Genomic DNA, 19625 nt, shown 5'->3' on the forward strand with positions numbered 1-19625 from the left:
AGCTTAAGATAGAATAAAATGGTAGTACGAGTAATAACAATGGAGATGAGAGTCGAGTGGATCGGAGTGAAGGCATGGGTCATGGGTGTCTAGGTGAAAAAGACTGGCAACTCAAGTACCAGAATATAATCGTTGTCACAAACATTAAACATGTGTGATAGATTGAATGAATGAATTTCAAGCAATTGATTGATTGATCGACAACTCCAGTTCATTACTTGGATGTCTTCATGATTTATAGAGTTGAATTCAATCATACTCGTAGTGTTACTTTAATTATTAACTTCGACCATATAATCATCTAAAATATACTCCCTATATATGAAGTCGACTTGATTGTTTCAGTTCTATTCGTGTAATTTTGAATGTAACTTTTAAAAAAAGTTGATAATTTGAAATTGCATAATAAGACGATAAACAAGATTACAATTTTTTTTTCTTATGTATTGTATTTTATAAAGAGAATATATTGATTTCGTAATTAATGAAATTTATGTTAAATACTGTATTTTTTTAAGACAAAGGAGGTATCAGATGACACTTATATAAGCATATTTTTTATTTATTCGTAAGGTAACTTTCAAAATTCGATCATTAAAAAAAATTCTTACATATACACTGTGTAATTCATGAGAGGCTTTATCATGAGTAGGAAATAATTTCCTATTATGGTTTTCTTAGCGTAAATTTTATAATGTATCTTATGGTAACAAATCTTATACTCGTATCTAGTATCATGTATATACACCGCAAAACGCGTCTATGTTATTTACAAGTTAAACATATCAAAACGAAATAAATTAAAAATAGTTAAGGGGTTGACAGTTATAAATAAATGTCAAACCAAATAAGATCATAAATACGAAAGAGAGAAGAAGATTGATCAAGGGCTCCAACAGTTTAAATGAGAGCATAATGTTTGTGTTCTTGTGAAACATTTCATTTATTGTGCATGTAGCATGTGTTCGTGCATATATCCTGTGCAATTCGTGTAAGTTGAGCATGTGAAATCATGATATACGTCGTATGAAGACACAACAACCAAAAATACATAAAGTATATCTATATACTATAATTTTATAGAGATGCCACATTATTTTTCTTAAGTAATGCAATAAAATAAAAACATATACAATTTGACCAAATATGTATATAAGGCAACATTTTTGGTGTTTATAACACGTGTTTAGTGAGATTTTTATTTATTTTTTATATATTTTCATTTAACTCAAAACTTTACCATAATAAAATAGGTTGATGTTTTAGGGCCTGTTCATATTTACTGAAGTGAGCTGAATTGAGCTGAACTGAACTGAACTGATTGGAGCTGAACTGAACTGAACTAAACTGATTGGAACTGAACTGAACTGAACCGAACTGAATTGAGTTGAAATGAATATTTTATGTGAGAGGGAAATTAAGAGCTGAACTGAACTGAACTGAACTGAATTGAACTGATTGGAACTGAACTGAACTGAACTGAAATTAAGTAAATGTGAACAGGCCCTTAATTGGTCATTTGTATACTCAAACAACTTTACAATTAATTAGTTGAATTAGTTAATACAAATAACTAGTTAAAATCAATTAAACCGATCAGTCTCAGCTTTGATCTTTTCACGATTTCACCAAACACGATCATCATATTTTTTTTTACTAATACTGCAATAGAGAGAAAGAGAGGGGTTAAGTTACATACATATATAAAATAGTTTAAATAGTAAAGTGTAACTTACCTTAGTCCCTTCATTTAAATGTAAATTAATGTAAGCTTAATTTCCATCAATAACTTAGGTGTTTTTTTTTTTTTTTTTTGAATTTATTTTTTTAGAGAGTTGTACAAAGATGGATGATGAGTATCGATACTAAAATCCCTTAAATATGGAGAAAAGCTCTAATCACCTAAGCTATCCCTCACTCTCAAGATCATCAAGAGATCAAAGTTTACAATCCTAATTTAGGTTACTTACATTTTACAACACAGTCATAATACCAAAAACTTGACCATTGTTATCATTAAAATTTGTTCCATAACATCCAAATATAATTTAATATTTAGGTTACATTTTTTTATAGTCTTGATTCATACATAACAAAGTACAAAGAGCACATTGTATTAGTATCCAAAACCTAAGATCAAATAACGTCTAAATCAATTTATGTTTGTGACTCTGCACCTAAAACTATATACAGTACCTCATGATTTAACATGTTCTTGTAACCTTCGCAATCATAATGGACGTCTTGACTAGCACCGCAAAAGGCCAATCGTTTGATCTAGAAATCCTCAAGGCCCACTACATTTGCACGTGAGAAACGGCCCAAAACAACGTACAACGTTCAAAACTGGCCCACTACAATCATAGAAGGCTATATTATTTGGGTCATGGCCCACCTCATTTAAAGCCCACTTAGGCCCACAACATACACGTGCATTCATCATTAGGCATTTCACTAAAGAGGCTAGGACCCCATGACATTTTTAGTCCACATTCTCATTTTCTGTAAAAATGGTAATATAAAAATGGATTATTTCTTCATATTCCCCTTTAATTTTTGGGGTGAAGAATAAGTATAGAAACAAAGTTACAGTGTTACACATACATAAACTTTCTTTTTACAAATGGCTACAATGAATCCTCGACTTGTCACCTGTTTCATCTAAAATTTCATCGTCGAAAATGTAAGACATACGATGATACGAAGTAATTGACAAATATAAAAGGGAAAAGAAAGAAACGCAAAAAATAAATAAATAATCACGTAACATCAAAAAAAACTTCTAGTTCATCCATCTTTTGCATTTGTAACTATAACAAAAATGAGATGTAGAGTGAAATCAATCTTTCCACGCTTCCTTGTTAAGGCGTCGAGAAGCAAGGCCCCTAGATGAAAGATTTGGTGTAACAGGCAATGAGGGAGTTTTGGGTGCTTCCTCGTCATCCCAGTGGTCATCCCAACTGTCGTCCCAACTATCATCTGTCTCTGGACCTAGTTTTGACACTACTGACAGTGGTAGCTCCGTGTTGATGGTTTGATACCCGTTTCCTTGATAGAGCTTCTTACACATGCCAGAACACATCCAAGCAGATCCAAATACCAAAAATGCACACAGGGTTAAGAGTATCATGCACTGAATCCTGGTCAAGTTGCTGAAATATCTGAACTTGAAAACATAACGGGCTTCTATTCTAGAATCGCGTGGAATCAACTCCTTGAAGTCAAGGGTGCAGCGGGTATTCTCCGTTGTCAATAAAATTAAGCTATCCAATGCCTCGTATGCCACAGTTACCTTTACCTGCAAAAGAAAGTTACAAGATATCAAAATTTTGATATATTGTACATTAAAGCCACGAGGCATTTACATGCATTGTTTTCTCTTTTCTGTCAAACACGACTTTTAGTGAGATAACCGACCACTTCAATGAATGAAGAATAAAAAATCAACATTACAAATCAACAAAATTATCATGGATTAATAGAGTTGACAATGTGTCCAGAGTCTAATAACCTAGAATTATGCTGATCGGTCTGTTCATGAATCATTTGTAACAATGGCAATATGACAAAGATCACAGAACAAAAATTGGATTTTGTCATTATACATAAAACTTCTGATGATAATGAAAATACATTTTATCAGGTTAAGGGAGATAGAGCAAACAAATAAATTTTATGATCAGAGGGAGGATGGGGCCATGGGGGAATGCTGATAGACAGAAAGGGCCACGAGAATTTTCACAAAAAACAGCAAACGGAGACAAAGCATGGGATTTATCTCTAACAAGGCAACAACACTTAAAAACAGAAAACATGCCAAACATGTCGGCAAATACTTTAGGGATTTAAATGGTCTAGAGTCTCTAGACCAGCACAAATTTTCATAAACTGATTCTAATAGATTGTTTATAAGTTCATAATTGGCAAGAATTTGAGGTTTGCTGTCTTTAATTTCTAATTAAATACTGAGCCTAGTTCATTTCGCTCCAAGAAAAAAGGCAGTAAGTCAACAAGATAGACTGAAGAACTGTAGTCAACAGGTTACTGGCCAAAACAAGCAAGCTTAATAACCAGCATACATGGTAACCTGGAATAACTAAGCGAGTAGCTAAAATATGAGTAATCAATTACACACACAGGTTCATCTCTTGACCAGGACATCTTTCAACCAGGTAAATCACAGGAACACCATATGAAACCACAAATTATTGGGGCAAAGTTTAAATATAACAACTTTGAGCAACAACACTCTGAACGATACAAGGCAGCTCAATGGTAAGCTGGGCCTTCAGTTTGCATGTTGCACTTTTCTGAGGTCGTGAGTTCAAATCAACCCACCAGACCTTAAAAAAAATAAAAATAAAAATAAAAAAATCTGTTTCACATTTTATACCCCTTATACTTTAAAATAATCATTTCTCCTAGTTTTTGAAGCTTTTCAAATTGTGATTGCACTCCAAAGTTATAGGTTAATTTGGAATTTGGACTAAGGTATTTGTTTTTATTTTTATATGTAATCCCTATGGCCAAAAATAATTTGAACACTTCCTTCTCCCATTTGCTCTGAAATAGGTTGAACACTACTTTATTGTAATAAACTAGCTTTTAGGAGGGTAATTTTGGTAATCCGGGTCAGCCACAATCTACTCGGGTCTATGCTAGAAGGAAAGTCAACAAACAACAGCAAAGGGTTGTAGCAGCAGGGAGCATTTCAAGGCCTCTAGACTCCAATTAAGTAAAGACAAAATTAATTAAGAACAAGAGAAGGAAAGAAAGGCAATCTGCCTCTTTTATGTTTCTTATTGTTTTTCTATTATGCTAAGTAGTCACATGTAAGCTTTAAGGTTAACCTTGACCATTAGTATAAGTAAGTTAGTATGTGTAAGTTAGGAGCTAGGCAAAATTTGGATGAGCTTGTTGAGAGTTGTAACCTCAAGTGACTCATTGGAGAGTTGTGACCTCAAGTCACTCATTGGAGAGTTGTGAACTCAACTCGCTATTGAGAGTAATAGCCTTAAGTTATTAACCTATCCTTTTGTAACCTTTCAACATTATCAATCTTAATTTACTACCAATATTAAATCAGAATTATAAACCCAGAAAATCAGTCCATATCATTTATGTTTTGGCATGGTCTCGCCACTTTTTAAAATTCTTTCTATATAAATTATTTCCTACTGAGCATAACTCTTTTTGGATCCACTGTCTCCTTTACATCTACTTACAATTTACATATATTTTTTACCCCACTGTTTCCATCACATCTATTTTTGAGTTAATTTACTATAGATAAGCGGTAGAAGCCAACCGCCGGCAACCACAACTTACCTCTCAAGACTTTGTGCACTGATAAGCATTAAAACTATTGTGCAACAGATGTAGTATAATTTTGGCTTATGTTAAAATTTCCAAACCCAAGACATTAATTTCCTAGACCAGCCAAGGCTGTCATTGATAATATTGACAAGCAATTAAAGAAATTTTCATCATTTTAATTTACCTTTTTCTCTTCTTTCTGTTGAAGCTGGACTTTTGTTTCCTCCAGCTGAACATATTCAGGAGCTGTAATTGTGACAGTTACAGGCTCTGATCCTTTATTCCGAATCAGGAGTGAGAGATCTGGAGAATCTGGAAATTTTCAAAGAATAACATACATTACAAATAACGATAACCACAACAGAAGCTAAAACATGATAACGCATTGACCTCAAGGGGCATAAACGCCAGAGATCAAGGCAATATGCATGCAACAAATATATTACACAGACTGTAAAAGAGTACAGGCAGCCAACTCCAGGTGATTAATTATCAACATGATCTAGCACACATGTGTAACAGGCTTGGCAGCATTTGCATGGAACAAATGCACAATCAATCTTTATCCTAGTATCACATTTCACTATATTGTCAACTAGACAACCCAAAAGCGAATTTAGTTAAGATTTTTTCACCTGAAGCCAAGGAGGCCCCTATGGGGCATGGGCATCAAAGTGTGATACTTAGGATTATAGGACATTAGTTGCCATCTGTTCCTAACTCCTATGGTCCTACCACACACTATAGATCCTCAGCAATTTATAAGGTTCAATGAGATCTAAGGAGAATTTCTTCTAATCTTCATTGATCTTCACCACCAGCCTCCAAAAAGAATCTCATGTGCATGACTTATTGTAATTGTCAAATGTACAACCTGAAGAGAACATACTCTAACTCTTGGTGATATGTTTTGCTGTCCCTTGGAGGGATCATATAACTATGACTTATAGCCTTTGGGATGAATATCATTGGGGCAAGTAGGGTCTAATGATGTTTACTGGTGATGTATAATAGCCAATCTTAGGAGGCAATTTGGGATTTCAGGGGCTTTCATTCAATTTTGATTGAAATTCTCAATGGGGCCTCCATAAAAAGTTGGAAGAGAATGGTTTATGGTCTGTCGAGGAATTTAATCTTGAATGTGGTGTCACATATGGTATTTTAGGCCACTAAACTCAATGAGACTTCTCTTACAATTTCATGGAAGGTTTTAGTCTGTAGCCTGCCTTACTGTCCTGTGACCAGGACCTATTGCTTATATCAGGTTACAAATCATTCTTGGTTCAAACACACCCCCGTAAATCACGGGAGGCTGTTCAACAGTCAAGGATAATTTTATCCAATGGCGTCAACTATTAAAGGACCTTGTCAATTGGAGTTATGATCATATGACTTATGGCTTCCATTGGCAGACAATCTTAGGCTGGGTGTCAAATTTCTAAAGGGCCAAAAAAGTTTCATGGGGCTTGAGCCACATGACTAATAGTGCTATGGAGTGAGTCTGATGTTCCTTTAAAGATTACCAGGATAAAATTATTGTAAGCCACTGAATCTCTGGTGAAAGAAAGACAAACTCTGTACTCTGAATTCACTCTTGATATTGATTTTCAATGTTATAGCAAAAGGCTAACCACACATGTTTTATTCACAATTATTCATCTTCACAGTAGAGAGAATCATTTTAATTACAATTATAATAGTACTAGGTCCTTACCTCAACTAAGAATATGAAACAGTAAAATCTAAGATTCTAACTCAACTCATAGCCCAAGTTAAGCCTAAGTTAGTTCATGACTTAATGCTCAAATTAGCCCAACTAGCTAGCTAACTCAAATTGGAACCACAAGTCCCAACAAACAAAGTATTAACTAATTGAAAAGCAATTAACAGAAGTAACAAAGTCTATTTTGTTCCCTCCCACAAGACATGTAAAACAAAATAAGATTTTCCGTTAGGATCCAAACCAAAATCCTAAGCTTATATTATGATATCTAAAGGCTCATAGGATGGAATCATCAATTATTGTACTAAAATAAATGTTTACAGTCCTTATAGGCTATTGATGAGACTCATCATATAGCCTGAAGACCCTGAACGAGAATCCAATACAATGGTACCGATTATGAATTTATGATATGATACCAATATTAGTGCAGTAAACTAGATTACTAAGCTTTGAACACCAATTAATGGAAGTGAAAGAGCTGTTCTTTGACTAAGGGCTATAGATCTATTATGAAGGCATCGACTCTTTTACCTCGTGTAAATAAAGGATGAGGGCTAACAAGTTCATTTACAACAAGCAAATATGATTGGACTAGTGCATGTAAGTTAAATTTAAGATTAAGACATACACATAATTTCACATCAAGAGATTCCAAGTGACGAATGAAGCCTTGCTTATAAATTATCAAACTAAAGCCCCCCTAATCTACTTTCAAATTACATGTATAATGAAAAGAGCTTCTTTGTGAGACATATAAAAATGTCTTCATCCAATTTCTTAACCTTTGGCAAGACTACAAGATTCTCTTTAGAGACATGGATGCCGATGTTGATATTGGATATACCAAATTACAATATGGTCAAGCATTCTCATCAAATCCTTTATCTATGGGTTGCTAACTTACTATAAATTTCAAATTACCTACCATCAGGACATCAGGCAACATTTACAATATAATTCTTAATGATTTTATCATTCCAAAGATTACAAGTAGAACCCTTAATGAATTCAGACATAATTTTTTCAACCTAAGGCTTCACAAAGAAGCTTAGATTTATTTTAAAGAAAAGAATTTATGCTCACAAGTGACAACAACTATTACATCAAACAAGTTAAGAATCCTGTTACTTTGTGTCAGCAATATGATTTCTTTCTCACTCCCCTTGTCCCCCCACCTCTAACAAAAGGCAACTTCAATCACCAAAGGAAAGGCAACAAATGATCACTTAGATCATCTAAAAGCCACACTTAACTTTCTCACAAGGCTTTAACAGCACACTTAACTTTGATTTGCTAAATTACCCCCAAGTAGTGGTGATTTTTCATTATAATATTGTAATGTATCCTCAACAAGAACGACCAAATATCAAACTCGGGTGCAGGCAAAATCATTTTCCTTAGCACTAGCTTTTCTCTGCAGCAGCTCTACCAACATAATTATGCTTGAAAGCATACAGAAATCAAAGTACTACATATAAAAATATGATTTACACATTCTCAAATTTATTTAAATTATAGTCCCAATTAGGCTTTATGAGACAATTACTCTGATGAATTAAAGCAATGAAATGCAAAATTGCTGCATATGAAACAATGCACATCAATTGGATCTCAAATGCCAACATTCAATAAAACAAAACTCACCATTTCCAGGAACTCTTAAACAGGCAGTTAAATTCTTCCTTGGGTCAACACACATGTTAGATGGATCACATTCGTCGTCACGCGACTTCTCCTTCTCCATACCTATCAAGGAGCCATTTGAATCTTCATTGCCATCTCTTTTAACCTCACTTATAGAATCAATCACTTCTCCTAGCTCTTCTATGTTGTTGCCACCCTCATCACCCTTATTCTTCAACTCATCATTTCTGCTACCATCATGAATTCCCTGATCCTGAACATCTTTAGACTGTAATGATTCACTAATATTGCTCCTACCAAGATCTTTCTGAAAAACCCCACTTGAATTTTCTAATTGTTCTTCCTTCTTCACTTGCTTAGTACCATTATTGTTAGCTATTAAAGGACTTTTGACCTAAATTACAAAAATATACACACAATAATTACCATAAGAAATTAAAATCTGACAATTGAGCAACTAATAATATATACAAAATCAATTAATTGATATAAATAGGGAAAAATTTACCTTGAATTCGGCATCAGATGACTCCACTAGAAAGAGCAGCAGCAGCAAAAAATTACTAAAAAGAATAAATCTTTTCCAAAATTGAGCAGTACCCATTTGCTAAATTCACCTGAAAATTCCTGGATTATTGTGTAATATTCAATCAAGACCAGTAAATTTCAAAAAAAAAAAAAAAAGAACCCAGAAATGTAAAAGATATATACAGCTAGTATTATGATCGAAAAGAATGAAAAGTAGAAGAATTAATCTTAGTTCTCATGATTTTCAACAAGTGAAAATACAAGTAAGTGAGAGAGAGTGTATGGGGAGCATTTTCTGAAAAAATTAAGATTGTCTACATCAAGCTACAAGTACCAACCTTCCATGGTTGATCTTGCATAATTTTTAATGGCTTCAAACAAAATCTTCCAACGGGCCTGAGTTTAGACATAATAGATTCAGTTTTGGGCTAAGAATATTAATTTGCATAATTGTCCAACCGGCCTGGTATTTAGTATTAATGCTAAAGATAACCATACGAGTAACTAGGGGCATTTAAAAATTGATGAAGAACCCTACTGAATCTATTATGTCTAAACTCAGGCCCGTTCTGTAGATCAATACTTGAGAGAAGAGGGGGGAGGTAAGGAAATCCCTCTACTTCTAAGCATATGTAGTTGATGGGCTCAACCTTAAAGTCACAAGGTGAGTTCCCCACTAACACTAAGCATGCTTGGTTAATCTTGTATTCATTATTTCAGTATATACCCTTACAAGACTAAGAAATGAAAATTAAATACTATGTGAGCTGGCAAACTCCGACACGACACGACAACACGACCAAAACCAGCACGACACGTACACGAAGTTGTTGAGAGAAAACACGAAATCGATACAACACGACACGAAACCAACTCGAACACGACCTGTTTAGATAAAGTGGTCAAATTATTCAATTAGCCTACATTTTACATAGTTTTTGATAGATTTTGTGAATAACACGAAATTGACACAAGACCAAACATGAACACGACACGACTTTTTGCCAGCTCTTAATTAAAATAATGTTTCCCTCTAATTTAAAATAATATTAATAAAAATAAATGTTTCCCCTTTATGTATATATCGATACAAAACTATGATGATATTATCTTTAATTATTAATAAATAAAAATTAAAACAATTGAAAATAAAAAAAAAACTATTCATTTGTCTTTAAAAAAAATATTCGTTATAACGATTACAACAAATACCTTCAAGACTTCTTTTTTTCCTTATGTATTTTTTTTCCAAAAAAAAAAAAAAAAAAAAAAAAAAAGTAAGGCAAATTTTTTTAAAAAATAAAAATAAAAAAATAAATTTGAAGAATAAGAAGAACAAAAAGTAAGGAAGTACGGACTACGGAGTATTAAAAAGGCTTCACCTTTTGTTTCAAAAAAAAAAAAAAAAGAGGCTTCACCTTTATTTGGTTTCCATTGGATTTCGGCTCATACCAAGTTGTCAAGGACTCATGGTTGTTAGACTTGCAGCTCTAGAATGGGCTTGGTGTATGATCTCGTTTACAGTACATTCAATTTGTCTGATAAGAAGCCCATAATAGCTCCTGCTGACCCAAGGCCCAAACAACTGATTTTATACTTTCTTTCTTTCTTTTTCTTCTTCTTTTTTTTTTTTTTTTTTTAATTTTTTTTAAATAAATAAAAAGAGAATTCCTTTGCAAGTAGGGGAGAAAATGGGAATCCCACTTGCTTGGGTGAGATTCGAATAAAAAGGCATGCAACACAAGAACTTCCACAGGAGGTCACCCATCCTAGTACTATTCTCGCCCAAACACGCTTAACTGCGGAGTTTTGATGGAATCCGATGCATTTGTGTTGGTATGATCGCATTACATCTTTTATCTAGGGGGGAAAAAAAAGTGTGAGAGTGTATTCTATTCAACCAATCCCAACTTCAATGCCAATGCAAAGGAAAGTAGGCTACAACAATAACATTATCGCAACCGTAATTTAATAGTGCATATGCCATATCATTCCATATTAATAAAATTCGAATCTTAAGACTTTGCACTAATATTGCTCTTTTTTTTTTTTAGAGACAAACACTAATATTGCTCTTAGGTGAGATGAAAAGTAGTATTTTTAAAGGTGGAAAATGAGTATCGCATAAATAGATTAGAGCACAAAACCACTTTCTATTGGTAGTAATGTACCAATTAAGATAAATACAAATTTGTTTGGCTTGTCAATTCGGATGTTCGGATCGGGTTTGGTAAGGTCGGGTTAATTTTAAAAGTTGAGGCGTGTTAGATTGTTATGTCCACGCGAGTCGAAATTTAGGTCAGATAATTTTCGAGTTAGTTTTAGATCGGATCAAGTCGGGTGTGATTTTGACACCTCAAGTACTTTGAGTTGCCTCTTTCCGCAAGTTATAATTTAAAACATGCATGTAACATTCTATCTTAGGACAAATTATGTAACAAACAAGAAAATTATGTATACCAACCTTTTCGGCTTTCACATCGTAGTTACTAGTAGTATATAGTATGTACAAAAGAATTTTACAAAACTAAAAACTACTCACCAAACATATACCACGAGGCTCACGACGGACATGTAAACCACTTCACCTGAGAATTGTTCACATAGCACAATAGGTCTATATGAGATTAACCATTATATTATGTGAAAATTAGTATTTTTATAAATTAATTAACGGTTCATCACCTTATATACTTAACCACCTAAACACCTGGCTTACATTTCATCCTCCTTTTTCTTCAAAATTTCTAAGTAATTGATACAAACTTGACTTAATCACTCTTGATAAAATGATAAGGACATCAAATACTATATACTATACTTGTTTCCTTGTCAAAGATATAGGACTAATAAGGAAGGTTAGGTTATGGTTATAATATTAATAACGAACACACTCTTAACATATAAAGACCCCAAGATCAATTAAGGATTTAACTAACTTATAAGGTCGATTAGAAAGGACACTTCATGATCTCGCATTAGACCATCGATCATTCCGTAAAAATTATCTACCGGCTTTATTATTATTTATTCTTATAAGTTGATGATAGTTAATTAAATATTACATAGATTAGCAATCTATAATTGTTTGGTTATTTAAATAAGATGATAAATCATAAAAGTACAATATTAATTGTTAATTCTGAATACTAGTTATATATACATTAACTAACAACATGTCCTAAATAATTGTGAGTAATCTTAATCAACAACGAGACAGTTTGGATAGGATCGAGAATTAGAGGATAGGTAAAGTGAGGGATATGCATATTTCATCATTAAAATTATTCGGGATAAGGAAGGGAATATAATTTGAGGAATCGGTGTTAGGGAAAGGGAGTGGAGAAGAATATGAGAATTTGATCAATTTAATTTTATTTACCTTTTTTTTTAGGGGAATTTAATTTTATTTACCTAAATAAACCAAAGACTTTTACTTTAATTTATTGAAAAATTTTGGAAGAAAATTGAAAGCACACTCGTTCATTTTCTCATCCTGTTCTCCTCCCATATCTTTTCTTCCTCTCCCATTCATCGCGACGTGCACTAGCCAAACACAATATACAATAATTATATTAATATAATACAAAATGGAAGGAGAATATTGCAATTAGCTAGGTGGCATGCATGAAAGAAGATCTAAACTTTAGTTTATTGGTATAAATTGAGCACAATAAATGAAAACTGGATGCCATCCATAATAAATCCCTAAACTACTTGGCTAGCTATGGAGTTGACTAATTCTGCCACGCGGCAAGCCAGCAAGAAGTCAACCTACCCAAATATTAGGGCTAAATATACATAAAGAAGATTGTGACATGCAAGAGCCATGCAAATATAATTATATGCACGTAAAATCTTATAAAAATAAAACACTTTATACAGTATGCATTGATTAACTTTTTAGTTCCACTTTCCAACTTTTAACAAAAAACTGATTTTTTCCACCTAAAAGCTTCGTTGGTTGTTCATTGGTAGGATATGATTAAATCTCCTCCTCACAATAATTATTGAAGCTTCGCATACAATATAATATTTCTTTATATATGTATATACTATGAAAAGAAAGTCAAAATGTCTATTTTTATAAAGTTTGTTATACAATTATATTATATACTTATTTCTAGCTAGGTCTAGAAAAATTTTGAAAAAATTATTGGATTTTTGTCAAACCGCCCATTCTTCTTTTTTGCATATATAAACAAGAAAATGTTCCAAAAGAATAATTTAAGGACAGCTCACTAATATTGACATTATATTTTAGCATTTTAGGGGGGCCTTATGTGACTGATACGACCTTAAGGTCACCATGAGTCTCTTACAAGTCGGACCATTGCTAGCTAACATTTGACTCATTCTAAGAATACAATACATACATGTTATTATTTGATTTACTCATTTTTAAAAGAGTTTGAATTGCCGGTGCCGAGTGTGGTTATGAAGATATATAATCAATCTGGTTATCCGTCTAATTTTAATTGATTAAGCAAGATGAGGCGAATACTAGTATAAGACGATAGCATGTCATAATATATAAGACGGTTAATGTCAATCTACTTCATCAAGCTAAGCAATGTCATAATAAAAATTAAATCGAATTTAGTAGTGACATAAATGAAGTACTTCTATTTGTTAAGGGATCGATTGCTAATTACTCTATAAATAATTTACTTATTTAGTTTTAATAAAATTTTTAGTTGGATATTGTACTCGTAAAATCATGTACAAAATTACATCGATATTAAAAGTGACACGTTAAAGATAAAAACAAATAAGTAGATAATATAAATATGTAGTAACATGCATGGAGGAGAGTGTATGTAAGTTTAAATAAATATGATTTTGATATCAAAAATGATTATTTAAATATGGTAAGTGACTAGAGGAAATGTAACTTTAAATCGTGAAATATTTAAGATTATCAATCGGCCGCATGTAACACATGCATATCTTGGTAAAACTAATGATAAAGGACAATGATTTTGTAAGCGAGATTTGATCCCTTCAACTCTCTAAGGTATCATGTCTCAAGATGTTAATTAACCAAATCTTAACATTTTCTCTAGATCAATGATGATAAATGTTAGGTAAATCGACAATGTTTAGAGACATTAGTGTTCCAATATCATATTTTATGTTATCTTGAAGGGAGTACGTGGCATTATCTTAATTGTTAGAAACGTTGTATAGTGGGAGTTCATATATTGTTTGTATGTGTATGTTATGTTATAATCTAAGGATATATCAAAACCCTTCCTAAAATGTGAACATACGGCGGGTTTATTTTGCTATGAGTCTATATTGAGATATTATCGTATATTAGGAGATTTGATAGAATATTTCCTTATATTTATCTTTTATATTTTAGTTAATTCCTGATATCTTTGTAACTCTATATATTCCCAATTATTTTCAATGAAAAGACAAGCAATTCTATTCCAATTATTTTCTATTCCTCTCTAATTTATCATGGTATCAGAGCCAGGTTCACGGTATGGGACCTCTAATGGTTTGAGTATATTGCCAGGCCCAAAGTTTGGGACCTTTAATGGCATCAAGTATTCTGGGCCAAATTAAATTGGATCAAGTGATCCTTGAGTTAAAGGGACCTTACATGTGAGGGGGAGTGTTGAAGAATAAACCTCTCAAGTGTCACCACATGTAAGTGTCTCACATTGGTTGAAGAAGAGAGAATTAAACACTTTATAAGGCTAAGAGGCTACTCCTCCTATTGCCATATGGTTTTGGGATGGAACCTCCTTGGACTTGTGAAGTGGACTCTCTCTCTTAGTTTGCGGGTGCGGCCTAGGCCCGCGTTTATCATGGTATCATTGACTGTTTTTAAGGCCTACTTATGTGACTGTTTCAAGATGAAGGATCTAGGTCCTTTGAAATATTTTTTGGGGATTGAAGTGGCTCGTAGCTCTGCAGGTTTATTCTTGTGTCAGCGAAAATATACTCTGGATATTATTTCTGAGACAGGCTTGTTAGGAGCAAAGCCTAGTGGTTTTCCCATGGAGCAAAATCACAAATTGGGATTGGCCACCGGCGAATTTCTTTCTGATCCAGAGTCTTATAGACGGCTTGTTGGTCGATTGATTTATCTTACTGTCACACGCCCTGACTTGGCGTATTCAGTTCATATTTTGACTCAGTTTATGCAGCAACCTCGTAGTGAACACTGGGATGCTGCAATGAGGGTAGTTCGATACTTGAAAGGGACTCCTGGACAGGGTATTTTATTAAGCTCTGATTGTGATTTAACTCTGCAGGGTTGGTGTGATTCAGATTGGGCTGCTTGTCCTCTTACTCGACGTTCTTTATCTGGTTGGCTAGTTTTTCTTGGAAAATCTCCTATTTCATGGAAAACTAAGAAGCAATCAACAGTTTCTTTCTCTTCTTCGGAGGCCGAGTATAGGTCCATGTCTTCGTGCTCTAAAGAGCTAAAATGGGTGAAGGCTTTGTTATTGAGTCTTGGCGTGCAACATCCAAAGGCAATTAAGTTATTTTGTGATAATGAGGCAGCTCTGCACATTGCAAAGAATCCGGTTTTTCATGAACGTACAAAGCACATTGAGATCGATTGTCACTTTGTTCGTGATGCTATTACTGAGGGATGGCTATCTACTTCTCATGTTTCGACATCTTCACAGCTTGCTGACATTTTTACAAAGGCACTTGGGAAAGCACAATTTGATTATCTTCTCTCCAAGTTGGGCATTTTTGATCCCCATGCTCCAACTTGAGGGGGGGTATTGAGATATTATCGTATTTTAGGAGATTTGATAGAATATTTCCTTATATTTATCTTTTATATTTTAGTTAATTCATGATATCTTTGTAACTCTATATATTCCCAATTATTTTCAATGAAAAGACAAGCAATTCTATTCCAATTATCTTCTATTCCTCTCTAATTTATCAGTCTATGATGCTATCATTCCGAAAAATTTCCTTTCACTCTAGATGAGGTTATTCATTGAAGGGTGTGTATTGTTTTCGCTTGACAAATGCAGTAAACGAGTAAAATGAATGTTACTATCAATCATTTATCATAATTAATAACAAAAAGTCGATGATCACCCAATTCTCGCATATTTCAGCTTGCCAAAAAGTCCACGACAAATTACAAAATTTGACCTATTCAACTTATAATCGACCACATTATCACCAATAAATAGAACGGGTATCATTATTGCAAATTACATTAGTCATTAAAAAATATAGACATATAGTGTATGATTAATTATTATTGTGCTAAAATTACATCCTAATCCTTCAAATTTCCATTTAATTAAACCATAATAAAAATGGACCAAAATTAGCGAAAGAATTAGCTTAGCATGCATATGATGGTGGGTCCATGTTATTCAAAGTTAGACTAGACAACATCAAGATCATATCCATTATAAAGGAGGGACCATAATTTATAATCATACCTATCATCTCTGTGCTTGCCTTGAAGAAAATGTCTTCAATGATTTTATGTTGCTCTTTATCTTTGACTTCACCGTTTTTATGATTGTTATCCTTCTAAAATAGTATGATTGGTTTTGTAATATGGCAAAAGTTAATGAGCGTCCCCGGGACGTTAGATAAGAGAATTAAAAGAGGAATTATTAGAGCAAAACTAACATTAATTACACCGAACGACGCGTGATTTTGTCATGCAATCCTAACTTAACACTCTTTCAGCCAATATAAATATTCCTTATCTAACGTCGCGGGGCGCTCGTTATCCTTGTTATATTATATAATATGATTAAATGTGAAATCTTTGGAATTTGAAATATTACGAAGTACAAGATACAAATTACATAAATTAAAATTACAGTTTTTATAAGATTATTGCATTGTTTATGACACGATTGATTAATTTTCATAGCTAAACATGTTACATATCCTATCAATCAGTTTTAAGATGAAATCTTACTTGAACGTAACTATGAGAAGTCAAACACTCAAACTCTCGTTCTTCTCTTTTGATACAACGCAGCTCATACGCGTTTTAGTTATAGTAATTGAAGCTGAAAGTAACTATCGAGATCATATCTAAAAAAAATAATAAGAATGAAGGGACCATTGCAAGATCTACTAGTCCATTACCATACTCAAGCCATGCCTATCACTCATGTGCCTTTGAAAATTATGGTTCGTGACTTTCTCTTTTCTCCCACTTTTTCAAATTTAATGCTCGATTTTAATTAATGGCCATATGATTTGATTATTTACCGGATTTGGAGTATTTTCAATTAGAAAAAGAGTGCAAATAATAAATTTTAACTTCAAGTTTCTTTGGACTCGATTTGGAGTAGTAGGTATTATTTATGAACTAGTCATCCATAGATTATGTCTTTTTTAGTCATATAGGAGTATATGTCTAGTAAATTAAATTAGACAAGCTAATATAGAATAGTGGGCAATATCAATAATAGTTTAGATGGATGGAGTGCTACTAGGTGAATTTGTCATAACATTTTTATCAAGTCATCAAGCTAAGAACTATTAATAATCAATTAGTTCATATCCAGTTAGCCTAAGGTAACGGAATGAGCGCATGCATATCACCTGTGCATCGCTTGATTAAGGCCAGCCTTCCCCATATACATTATACACAACAACTTTATTATAAACAATTATATATGAGACGAGGAAACTAACTTACAATGACACTATTTATTTGCACCGGATGTAAGCATCAATATAGACATTCATGCAGAGAGATTGATTGCATCGTATGGGACTTGATGTGCTGAAGTATCAAGAACCTATCAATGAGTGACACCAAACTCAAGTTTGCACGAGCTTTTATCAACCAATCTCAAAATATTATCTAAATTATTTGCTTCATTTAGGAGGTTATTATAGTGCTCGTGAATGATTCTGTCATCTTTTAATCATGCCACATTCATAACAACCTCATCAATCTTATAAACGACGACCATTGTACTTTTGACATTTGAAAGTCTTTAAGTCAACCTAATAACATTCATTAAACAAGTTTGAAGTTTTTCTTATAAATAATCTTGTTCTTGAACATAAATAAACAAGTTGTTCCATAAAATTTTATTTATATACGGGTACATCTATGGTCAAGTTTAAGCTCATTCATTGAACAAGTTTCAAACATTACCGTTTAAACTCGGCGTCTTCATTTAAAACGCCTCAGTCGTTGAGAATGACCTTGAGAGCACAACTCGTTTTCATTCAATCCATTTACTAAATATTGTACCATTATTTAATATAATATACTCGTGCATATTCCATTTTTCAGTTACACATGAGTTTTGAAAGTTAAATCATAATGCTTGTTCGAAACAAGTATCCCTCTCTTAGTTGCAACATTTGAAAATCGACCTCCTTACTAATTCAAGGAATCATGCATTTACTTTAAAAACAAAGTCGTACATCATACAAGTATTAATTTGTGAAGAAGTAACACACACATGCGCGCGCACACACAATTACACAAAAGGGGAAGAAAAAGGCATCTCTCCTTTTCTTACCTTTTAAGTTTCAAGGCATGCTCATCATAATTCTATGTGCCCTATTGGAGCCAAGCTAAGTAAACTCTGTAATTTCTTTTTCCAAGTACCAATTTACACTCATGATTCATGAACTCGTCAAGTTTATGATCAACAAAGCTAATTGGCATCAATTCAGATTGGTATATATATCCATGCTTATTAGTGAAGATGATAAGGTGTCATTTGGTTTAAATCGAAATTAACTTTCTATAATCAAATTTATGGAAATTTCTTAAAATTGTTTGGTTAACAAATAGGAGACGGAATAATTTCTAGGGGGATTAGATAAGGAAATTTTTTCATACATTTTGTGCGAAAGGGCTGATTCATAGGAAGTTCAAATTTCCCCATTTCACAATTTTTATATCAGTCAAATAGCATACCTAACTAACTTACAACTCCTAAAACGTCTCACTTTTCATATTTTTTTTATGTCCGCCAAACAAGTCCTAACAATATGCATCCCTACTATATTTCTTAGCTTCTTACATTATCTCTTCCCTAATCTTTGGAATTTCTTTAGCAAATGCATTATGGCATATTTAAAGTGTACCTAAGAGGCTAAGGGTCTGTTCGCATTTACTGAACTGAATTAATTGGAGCTGAACTGAACTGAACGGAACTGAATAGAGCTAAAATGAATATTTTATGAGAGAAGAAAATTAGGAGATGAACTGAACTGATCTGAACTGATTGGAGGTGAACTGAACTAAAATTAAGCTGAAGTGAACAGGCCGCAAGAGTATTATTAATTTTTATTTGACATTGTATTTGAAAATCACCAAATAAGCACTTATAAACAGAGAACGTATTAACTATTTTAAGAGTACAAGTTACGTACCTCCTAATCAGAAAATTTTTATCCAAGTGTGTAGTAGAGATGT

At 33.1% G+C, this 19625-nt stretch overlaps 1 protein-coding gene and 1 non-coding gene across 2 annotated transcripts; both read right to left on the reverse strand.

Annotated features, from left to right (window-relative positions):
* Positions 1-2748: 2748 nt before the first annotated feature.
* LOC145598877 (uncharacterized) lies at positions 2749-9525 on the reverse strand. Its single transcript, XM_081655277.1, has 4 exons — positions 9195-9525; positions 8687-9080; positions 5501-5628; positions 2749-3298 (listed from the first exon to the last, which is right to left on the reverse strand). The coding sequence occupies exons 1-4, from the start codon at positions 9288-9290 to the stop codon at positions 2840-2842; spliced, it is 1077 nt and encodes a 358-aa protein (XP_081511403.1). The 5' UTR covers positions 9291-9525; the 3' UTR covers positions 2749-2839.
* A 1419-nt stretch (positions 9526-10944) lies between these two features.
* Positions 10945-11064, reverse strand: LOC145599818 (5S ribosomal RNA). Its single transcript, XR_014104084.1, has one exon. It is a non-coding gene; the product is annotated as a 5S ribosomal RNA (ribosomal RNA).
* Positions 11065-19625: the final 8561 nt, after the last annotated feature.

Source organism: Chenopodium album, chromosome 20 (genome assembly GCF_948465745.1).
Source record: "Chenopodium album chromosome 20, dcCheAlbu1.1, whole genome shotgun sequence".
Lineage (NCBI taxonomy): Eukaryota > Viridiplantae > Streptophyta > Magnoliopsida > Caryophyllales > Amaranthaceae > Chenopodium > Chenopodium album.

Bases quoted from the DNA above. Each gene is read 5' to 3' on its own strand.
- LOC145598877 (XM_081655277.1), bottom strand. From the start codon at position 9,290: ATGGGTACTGCTCAATTTTGGAAAAGATTTATTCTTTTTAGTAATTTT. The intron at 9,081-9,194 runs GTAAATTTTTCC...TTTGTAATTTAG, and splicing joins CATCTGATGCCGAATTCAAG to GTCAAAAGTCCTTTAATAGC. The intron at 3,299-5,500 runs GTAAATTAAAAT...TTTCTTTTGCAG, and splicing joins AACAGAAAGAAGAGAAAAAG to GTAAAGGTAACTGTGGCATA.